The 10,000-nt window shown below is 46.2% G+C and overlaps 1 protein-coding gene across 3 annotated transcripts in view; it reads right to left on the bottom strand.

Annotated features, from left to right (window-relative positions):
• The window catches only part of dscamb (Down syndrome cell adhesion molecule b), a gene marked incomplete at both ends in the record, with an annotated part of 158,730 nt that overhangs the window by 26,074 nt on the left and 122,656 nt on the right, over window positions 1–10,000 (bottom strand). For 2 of the 3 annotated variants that reach the window (XM_080844787.1, XM_080844789.1), the window contains 6 exons: window positions 1,449–1,582; window positions 2,252–2,407; window positions 4,035–4,181; window positions 5,970–6,210; window positions 6,974–7,044; window positions 9,358–9,525. In XM_080844787.1, coding sequence (XP_080700913.1) covers window positions 1,449–1,582; window positions 2,252–2,407; window positions 4,035–4,181; window positions 5,970–6,210; window positions 6,974–7,044; window positions 9,358–9,525 — 917 coding nt within the window. The remainder of the gene's footprint in view (window positions 1–1,448; window positions 1,583–2,251; window positions 2,408–4,034; window positions 4,182–5,969; window positions 6,211–6,973; window positions 7,045–9,357; window positions 9,526–10,000) is intronic. The other variant, XM_080844788.1, reaches the window with a different exon arrangement.

Below are 10,000 nucleotides of genomic sequence, written 5' to 3'. Positions count from 1 at the left end.
CTTCTCTTCCCCTCCTCCTCTTTACTCTCCTCTCCTCCCCCTCTCCTCTCCTCTCCACTCCTCTCCTCCTCCCCTCTACTCTCCACTCCTCTCCTCTATCCTCCTATCCACTCCTCTCCTCCTCCCGTCTCCTCTGCACTCCTCTCCTCTCCCCTCACCTCTCTATTCCTCTCCTCTCTTATTCTCCTCTCCTCTCCTCCTCCCCCCTTCTCTCCACTCCTCTCATCTATCCTCCTATCCACTCCTCTCCTCTCTTCTTCTCCTCTCCACTCCTCTCCTCTCCTCTCCTCTCCTCTCCACTTCTCTCCTCTCCTCTCCTCTCCTCTCTCATCTTTACTCCTCTCCTCTCCACTCCTCTCCTCCTCTCCTCTCCTCTCCTCTCCTCTCCTCTCCTCTCCTCTCCTCTCCTCTCCTCTCTCATCTTTACTCCTCTCCTCTCCACTCCTCTCCTCCTCTCCTCTCCTCTCCTCTCCTCTCCTCTCTCATCTTTACTCCTCTCCTCTCCACTCCTCTCCTCCTCCCTTCTCCTCTCTCCTCTCCTCCTCTCCTCTCCTCTCCCTGCTGAGTCTGCTGCTGTTGCTGGGTGTGGCAGTTGCACTGACAGCACAGAGTGTGACCATGATAGAGAGTGGAGGGAGGGAGGGAGGGAGGGAGGGATGGCCATGAGTCAGCGGGGGTGGCCCTGACATTAATATGAGTTCTAAGGTGTCAGCTTGATTGGGCCCATGAAACCAGCCCTGACACTGGACCTGTGGCATCCAGAACCACAGAGGGGTGAGGGGGGGACCAGGACTGCCTGATGAAAGCACACTGTGAAAAGACCCTTATAAAGGGGCCTTATGCATAATGCAGCATTTCAACGTTTGATTTGCGCGTCGTTCTGATCGTAATTCCAGGGCGATTCTAAATTACAAGTCTGTGAAAGGGACCTCATTACCTTAAGTGTATATCTATAAATAATATTTATAATATAAAACAGATCGAGATGTTTTTATTTGTTTGTTTACCACGCTGGTGTGCATTCAGAGTGATGTTCAAAAGCAACTCATTTTGTAGTCAAATGAAGGGGTTTGTTACTATAAACCAGTGTGATGGCAGCTTACACACCGGACTGATGACACCAACGCCTGCAGTTTGCTTAACACCAGTGTGGTAGTAAATCTACCAGTGCTTTCATCCCACCCTCTTTCCCAACACTGGTACACACACACACACACATACACATGTGTGTGTATGTGTGTGTGTGTGTGGTGAGAGAGTATCCTGGTCTAGTTACCGTAGGGTAGTTGAAGGAGCAGTAGATCTTGAGTGTGTGTGTGTGTGTGTGTGTTTGTGTGTGTGAGAGAGAGAGTATCCTGGTCTGGTTACCGTAGGGTAGTTGAAGGAGCAGTAGATCTTGAGTGTGTGTGTGTGTGTGTGTGAGAGAGAGAGTATCCTGGTCTGGTTACCGTAGGGTAGTTGAAGGAGCAGTAGATCTTGTATTTCTTGATGATGCCGTTGAGCTTGATTGGGGGCAGCCAGGACACAAACACCTCAGTGCTGCTGGCAGCTGCTGCCTTCACACCGGCGGGAGGACCAGGGACTGCAGGAAAACAAACATGGCCGTCAACAAAACAAACATGGCCGCCATCAATACAAACATGGCTGTCATCAAAACAAACATGGGCGTCATTAAAACAAACATGGCCGTCATTCAAACAAACATGGTAATCATCAAAACAAACTCATTAAAACATACACACAAAGCAGTGGCATGTTCAGATCAAAACCTGAAACTATTAAACCTGTAAAATTTGAAATTAAATGATGTTTTACATCCAGGACCATGAGCCAGTTTTGTAACATTACACATATATATTAATAGTTAAATTATCTCCATAGACCATCTTCCAAATTTTGCCTTCTCACACATTGTTTCATCATTACTTTGGTCAAGATGCTATACACAGACGTTTTCACAATGTGTCATTCTCTACAAGAATAGGGTTTCTCCTAAACCTTGTTGGTCAGTGTGTTACCTGCCGTGTGTTTGACATGAGAATGTTGCCCTTCACTTCGGACTGCCATGTAGAGTGTGCTCTTACCGTCTTCTTCACACACACACACACACACACACACACACACACACACACACACAGACACACACCGACACACACACACACACACACACACACACACACACACAGACACACACACACACACACACACACACACACACACAAACACACACACACAGAGGACATGCTCTTACCGTCTTCTTTGGTGCGGGCGAAGATCTGGCCGCTGCGGACGCCGTCCCCGGCCTGGGTGAAGGCCAGCACCTGGATGCTGTAGTTGGTGAACTTCTCCAGGCCGTCCAGCTCCAGGCGGGGTTGAATGGTGGTGATGTTCCTGATGTCTCCCAGCTCTGCCACAACACAGAACACACACACACACACACACACACACACACACACACACACACCAAACACACACACACACACACACACACACACACACACACACACACACACACACACACACACACACACAGAGAACAAGCACACAGAATATTAGCACCACAGAACAATGGAGAAACGCACAGAACAAACCGAGAACAAGTGGGGCCACAGGTGCAGGAACTCAGTTTTAAACTCTAACTGGCTTGAGTTCTACTCCTCCGGATTATGGAACATGACTCTTCTAGAGCTACGCAAGTATTTCATGGTTCTTAAAGATCAATCAGTTAGGACCAGTAATAACATCCCACAACATGGACACACGTAGCAAGTCACTTTCAATGGTGAACTGAACCTATTTCAGCAACTGAATCTGCTCCATTCATGACACACTAATCAAGTGTTTAAGGAACTGTGTCGCTCCCCCCTGATTCTAATCTCCTGCACCCTTGAACCTGCTGTGAGGGGAGGGGAGGGGAGGGGAGGGGAGGGGAGGCTCTGGTCCCCTCTCCCCCACAGATGGTTCCTCTCTGCTGGGCTGCAGAGCTGTTTGGATGCCTGCCTCGTCAGGAGAGCTCGGGTGGGCTTGTGAGGTGGGTGCAGGACATCCATCTTGTCATTAGGTAATACAATAAGTGGACACTGGGTCCAGACACCAGTGCAGTGCTGTAATACTGATGAGGCCCTGATACTGGCCTGTTTATTCGATAAAGATGAAATACACACCCTGTGATGACTTGCGTCTGTTGAAAGCCAATGATCTGTTATCAGTAAATCTAAGCAGTGGTGACTGAGGGATACATAGAGATTTCAGCACGTCTGGACACTACGTATGATTTAAGTGCACTGAGACTGGACACTACATATGATTTAAGTGCACTGAAATCAACAGATGTGTGTAAATGTGTCCACCCACACATGTTCAGAGATGTTTTAAGACACACCAGGCCTGTCAGTAAGTACAGTTTGTTCTACTTAAGAGGAGAGCACTGCCTTCTCTCATAAACTATGCTACAGCTCCACCTAGTGGTGACTTTAGGAACTGCCAAATGCATGGCAAAGCAGGCTTCCCCAACTGCATTACAGTACATATTAATCTTGACCAAAAAATAATCATGTTCTTCGGGCAATGTTGGAAAATTTGAGCACAGGACTATTTTAGGACCAATTTAGCTTGTTTATAGATTTGATTAAATTGAACTTTACGGTAATCGTGCAGCGTACGGGTACAAAGCCAATGTAATGAGGGTGAAATCTAACCAGAAGTGGAATAGAAATTTAATTAAGAGAAAAAAGGTAGAATCAGATGTAGAAGTCTCTTGCAATATGTGCAGAGTATCTATACAGTAGCAGTACACTACATAAGTTTGTGTACGTACAGAGATGAGGTTTCTGTAACGGGTTAATAGTGCTTCTTCTTCTTTTTGTTTCACTGAAGCGTGATAGTTATATGGCAGTTTCCCATTTCTTAACACAGTCCTTTGCATTGTTGTTTTTGCAAGGTCTTTTGGGCTGCAGGGGTTGGGTAGTAGAGTTCAGATTGTACAGGTGTGGGGGTGTGGTGATGGGGAGAACTCGATGGGCTCCAGAACTCACCTCCGTCTGCCAGGTTGGCCCAGAAGATGACACGGTAGCCCAGGAGGACGCCGTTGAGCGTGTCGTTAGGGAGAGGGGACCAGTACACGAAGATGGCTTCAGGGGAACTGGGGGTGGCCACCACGTTACCAGGGGCTTGGCTGGGTACTGCAGGCAGAGAGAGGGAGGGAGAGAGAGAAAGAGAGAGAGAGGGAGAGGGAGAGAGGGAGGGAGGGAGGTTGAGGGAGAGAGAGAGAGAGAGAGAGAGAGAGGGAGGGAGGGAGGGAGAGAAAGAGAGAGGGAGAGAGGGAGGGAGGGAGAGAGAGAGAGAGAGGTGACAGAGAGAGAGAGAGAGAGACAGGGAGAGAGGGAGGGAGGGAGAGAGAGAGAGAGAAAGAGAGAGAGAGAAGAAGACCAACAGGTTACCACCAGGCAGCGCTAGTAACAACAATGTAACAGTAAACAGTGCCCCCTGGTGGAATGTAGCTGTAATAACGGAGCTTTCAACAGGAGGAGCTTTACACTCAGCATTAAAAAGCACACCTGTCTCTGGATGGTGCCCCCCCACACACACACACACACACACACACACACACACACACTACACACAGCTCTGGTAAACTCCACAAAAAGGAAGAACAGTCACAGAATTTCAATGTAACTAAGCAAGGCCATAAAAAGACAACAACTTGATTGATTATGTATATATATTTTGTTCAGGCAGCAGCTGCGTGACTGTTGTTTTCACAAAACAGGGCTCTCAATGCAATCTCTATGGCTTCCAGGAGGGCTTGCCCCACCGTGCTTTCGTCAAACGAAATTGCGTATAAGGACGTCATACGGCTCTGATCAAGTCATAGGCCGTGTCTATTACTGCGCACTTGTGCACTTCGAGCACTGACTTTCAGACTTCACCCTGACACAACCAGCAGAATTCAGGGCACTGAAAGTACCCGGATGGCGCACTGCAGACGGTCAAAAATTCAAAATGATGGACACTACTCGCCATAAACAGGTGCCATCTTGGCTAGTAGCAAAAGAGGAGGAACCCTTTCGGCAGCTTTTCAGTTTGGAAGACTGACGCTTCGCAAATCACTTCAACCACTATTGCTGGTTACAATGCGGTGTTATCTGATCGTTCAGTGTCTTTTACTCTGTAACTTTTGAAAAATCTAAGCGAGAAAACGCCCAAAGAAGTCAATTTACATACAAAACAGTTTGCCTGCCATCTTTGTTTAAAATTTCCAGTGGGCCGAAGGAAGGAAGCTGGCGCACAGATTTATGGGTAAAAGGCTCGCACATCTGTGTCCGTCAGTGTTCCATATGAGACAACACTAATCAGTGACAGAACGCAATACACTACGCACTGTATTGCATTGTACTTCGTAAAGTGCACGGTAATAGACACGGCCACATTCTGTCCATATGGCTAACGTTCAGTGTAACAACTCGATTCGCTATTTGAAAGAACCTCCTTTAAGTCGGGGTACTAATGAAGATAAATTGACAAGGATCAAGACAGCTATGTAAGTTTTCGAACACAGCCGTTTTGTGAAAATTTTTGATTTAACATGAGAGTCAATAAGAGAGATCTGGGGCGATTTCCATTTGAAGCACCACTTTTGCCTGTTGCCTGATACGACTATGGCATTCAAAGGCATATCAGATGGTCTAGTGGGAGAATCCGACAGAATAAAGATCTTCTTCTGCCTAAACACTGGAGAAAGTATTTTGAGTATTTTAAATACACAATTACTCCACTCTAAAGTATTTTGTTACATTCGATCTTTTTATCGTCCCTATCAAATACAAATGACAAAATACTCAAAGTCATTGAAATATGTATTTCAAATACAAGTAATAGAAATACTGCCCATCTCCGCACACACACCACACACACACACACACACACACACACACACACACACACACACACACACACACACACAGACTCACCGTCCTCCAAGGTGCGCATGATGCCCTCGTGTGAGGCGGGGCCCATGCCAGCTCTGTTCTCGGCGTTGACGATGACCTCATAGAGTGTGAACTTGCGCAGGTTGTCCAGGGTGACGGTCTCCTGGTCGCCGGTGGCGTCCACAGTGATGCGCGTGAGCTGCCGGTTCTGCTCTTTGGTGTACTCACGGTAACTGACGTGGTAGGTGCGGATCACGCCGTTCATAAGGTGCCTTTGTGGAGGCTGGGGGGAGGGGAGAGAGATGCATTGTGGGATTAATGTGGCCAGGCACGTCAATAAAAATCGTTTCTCTGACATGATAACTACAATGACATCAAATGTCAAGCAAACCATAGCCTATGGTGCGACTCTCATAGCAAGTGATTCTGAAATGGATTAGACAAAGTGTGTTTGTGTGTGTGTGTGTGTGTGTGTGTGTGTGTGTGTGTGTGTGTGTGTGTGTGTGTGCTAAAGTTGTATTTTGGGAAATGCAATCAATCCACAGAAATAAAAAGCACAGTGACAGAAATGTAGACTCCAGGTCTGAGGTTGGGTGTGACACCAAACAATAGCTATGTAGCAAAGCGAAGCGCTAGCTCTGTTAGGCAGGTGGCCGCAGGTGGCCAAACGCAGCACACACACATACACACACACACACACACACACACACACACACACTCACACACACACACACACACACACACACACACACACACACACACACACACACACACACACACAAACACACACACACACACACACACACACACACACACACACACAGAATGCATTCACAACTCTCTAGCTCTGTTGGGCAGGTGGCCAAACGCAGCACTTATAGCCCCAATTTGTTTCATTTTGGCCAGATCTCCAAGTGCAATGGGGGGGGGGTAAAAACGAACGTTTATCTTCAGACACTCTTATCTCCTAGTCTCTGTCATCTCTTATCTCCAGACACAAGAGTGGAGTCTGCTGTGGGGCGTGACGTGACATGGCGTGAGCGTACCTTCCAGGTGACTTTGACGCTCTGGGAGGACAGGGCCTCCAGCTGCACCTCCTGCGGAGGGCCGTCTGGACCTGGGGAGGAGCAGAGACGGGGCACGTTAGGGCTGAACGCAACTGGATCACACACAGGAACGCACAGGTCATCAAGGGGTTCAAGGGGTCATCGGACCAATCAGGTTCACTCACTCATCAGAGCGCAAAGGCATCCATGAATTGTTCTACACACTGACACATTGGGACCCAAGTATGTACCCTCATCAAAACCCAAAGGCATCCATTAATTATTCTACACACTGACCCAGGTAAGTTCCCTAATCAAAAGGCAAAGGCATCCATTCATTATTCTACACACTGACCCAGGTAAGTTCCCTAATCAAAAGGCAAAGGCATCCATTCATTATTCTACACACTGTCACATTGGGGCCCAAGTAAGTTCACTCATCAGAGAAGTGGAGTAAGGAAACACACAGGCTTATAGTACTTACTCACACAATGGACACAGTGACTAGTGAACACATAACACAGGCTTATAGTACTTACTCACACAATGGACACAGTGACTAGTGAACACATAACACAGGCTTATAGTACTTACTCACACAATGGACACAGTGACTAGTGAACACATAACACAGGCTTATAGTACTTACTCACACAATGGACACAATGAGTAGTGAACACATAGGTGCTCTCTTTTAGCGAAGCCCCTAAACTCAACCCATGGGCACAGTACATGCAGGGGAGACCAGTCATGACACAGTATAGGTGCTCTGTGCAATTCATCACGTTATGGAACTACTAATGAATCATAACAGTGTTTATTATCGGACGGCGTGTTATCGGCAAACGTTTGCGTTGTCATGTTAACCCATTATTAAACCTAGCATTTTGATTGTTTAAGAGAATGCCTATGTTTGACACTGTCCGATAACTGACATAGCTACGCTATAGAAGGTGCTCTAGGCAATACAAGACGTTATGGAATTACTAATGTATAGAAGGTGCTCTAAGCCACACCACACGTTATGGAATTACTAATGTCTAGAAGGTGCTCTGATGTTTCTGATGTCTTGGATTTGTTTTTTACTCTAAGAATTGAAAAAATAATGACACCATGTCATGTCGTTGTATAGTTGCAGCCTCATAGTGTTTCCAGTTTTTCTTTATTCCATGACATAACTTAGTTAGTCGCTTGTCGTAGCGATTGTCATCTCGTTTTTACTCAAATGAGCGAGTATTGTTTGTTTCTGGTCCGATTCCAAATGACAATAAGAAAGAGGGTTTGTCTCTGAGTAATATCTTAGTTTTCATTTAGTAGAGAGGTGGTGAAAAACATCTGTTCACACATTCAGATATAGATTTTAATTAAATGATAAATCTGCCTTCATCCTAGTTCAGTTTTGATGTCTATCTAGTGTATTTAAAACCTGATGGAAGGAGATGGGCAGTAATGGCCAATTCATTGATCAGAAACCTTCAGTATTAATCCCTTTTTCATATATTTTGTATCTTATTTAGAGAAAAACATCACAAATAGGTGTAATTTGCCTTGAGCAAGAATATTTTATAAGACATACCATGAGGCTAACCAGATAACTGTAAATATCTGAAGGGAATGGATTAGAAAACTAAAACAGTCTCACAAGCCAAACAATATCTGCATGTTGTTGTTATGAATATTTATGGCCAGTATTTGCCTAACAGGAAGTGCAGCAGCCTCATGATTCAGCCACAGCTCGTGAGGAATTAACTTTTCATGAATAAATTAGGGTTAATTGGTTTGATGGGTTGGCTGGAGCAGAAAAGCTGCAGATAACTAGCTTCCCTCCAGCGAGAGGCAGAACCACAGCTCCAGACTGTCACACCCAGATGCAGCCACAGCACTGGTGTTTAGTACACAATTTAACCACCAGAGGGCAGCAAACCCCACCAGATCAAACTTGTGACCTTGACCTGGATGACAGACATACTCAGCCATGCAACTGGGGAAGGAAAACGAAGCCCCCCCCCCCCATTGAGCATGACTGGGTGACCTTATGGATCCCCCTGGCTCAAAATAATTTTAAATATTTTATATGACTTAAATTCAATTATTTATAAAAATGTAAAAAAGGATGTTGCTGCTATTGTCGTGTGTAGCTGCCACTACTGCAACTAGGTGACATGTTCTCTTAGAGTATTCTTACAGTCCACACAGACAAAGTTTGTAGTTGCAGTGCCAGACTGTCTTGGTCTCACCTTTCACTTCTATATTTGAAATGCCATAGTCGTTTAATCACACACATTTAAGTCCCCGTTTGACCCTGGTTGTCTCAAGACACATATGCTAATAGCTAAATGCTAATAAAGTCCAGCTACGCGAGACTAAAGGCAGGGGGCACTCACTGGCTTCGTCTGTGGTGATGGTGAGCTCGTTGCTAGGTGCGCTGCTGTTGATGCGGTTCTTGGCGATCATGCGGATGTTGTAGGTGGAGGAGGGGTGGAGGTCGATGATGGTGGCCTGGTAGAGCGACGGGGAGATGTTCTTGGTGCTGATTGCGGAACTCCACGGAGCTGCAGAGAGAGAGAGAGAAACACAGGAGAGGGAGAGAAGAGGAAGCCAAAGAGATCAAGACGAAGTCAGCCTTCTTCACTAGATAGTGTCATCACAATGATGAAGATAAACTCAACAATGAGGGAGAGAAACATCACTGCTACTTGTGAGGTCACTTTATCATATCGTCATATATCCAAATCCATAACCTGTGTTTAAGAAGCAAACAGGTGTGGCTTTACATCTGTGACTAGCCCCTAAACCACATGCCTCAGCCAATCAAGGCCCCTCTGAGCTCAGTATACACACTCAGGTGACACAGCCAATCACGGCCACTCTGAGCTCAGTATACACACTCAGGTGACTCAGCCAATCACGGCCATTCTGAGCTCAGTATACACACTCGGGTGATGAGATCCAATCAAGGGCTTAAGCGTGAGGCTTGTGTAAGAACCTTACAGGGACTTCAACATATCTCCATTCACTGTATGGCCA

The sequence above is a fragment of the Sprattus sprattus genome (assembly GCF_963457725.1).
Source record: "Sprattus sprattus genome assembly, chromosome: 9".
NCBI classification, from domain to species: Eukaryota; Metazoa; Chordata; class Actinopteri; order Clupeiformes; family Clupeidae; genus Sprattus; species Sprattus sprattus.
The sequence above is the reverse complement of the archived record's forward strand: the minus strand, read 5'-3'. Positions and strand labels throughout refer to the sequence as shown.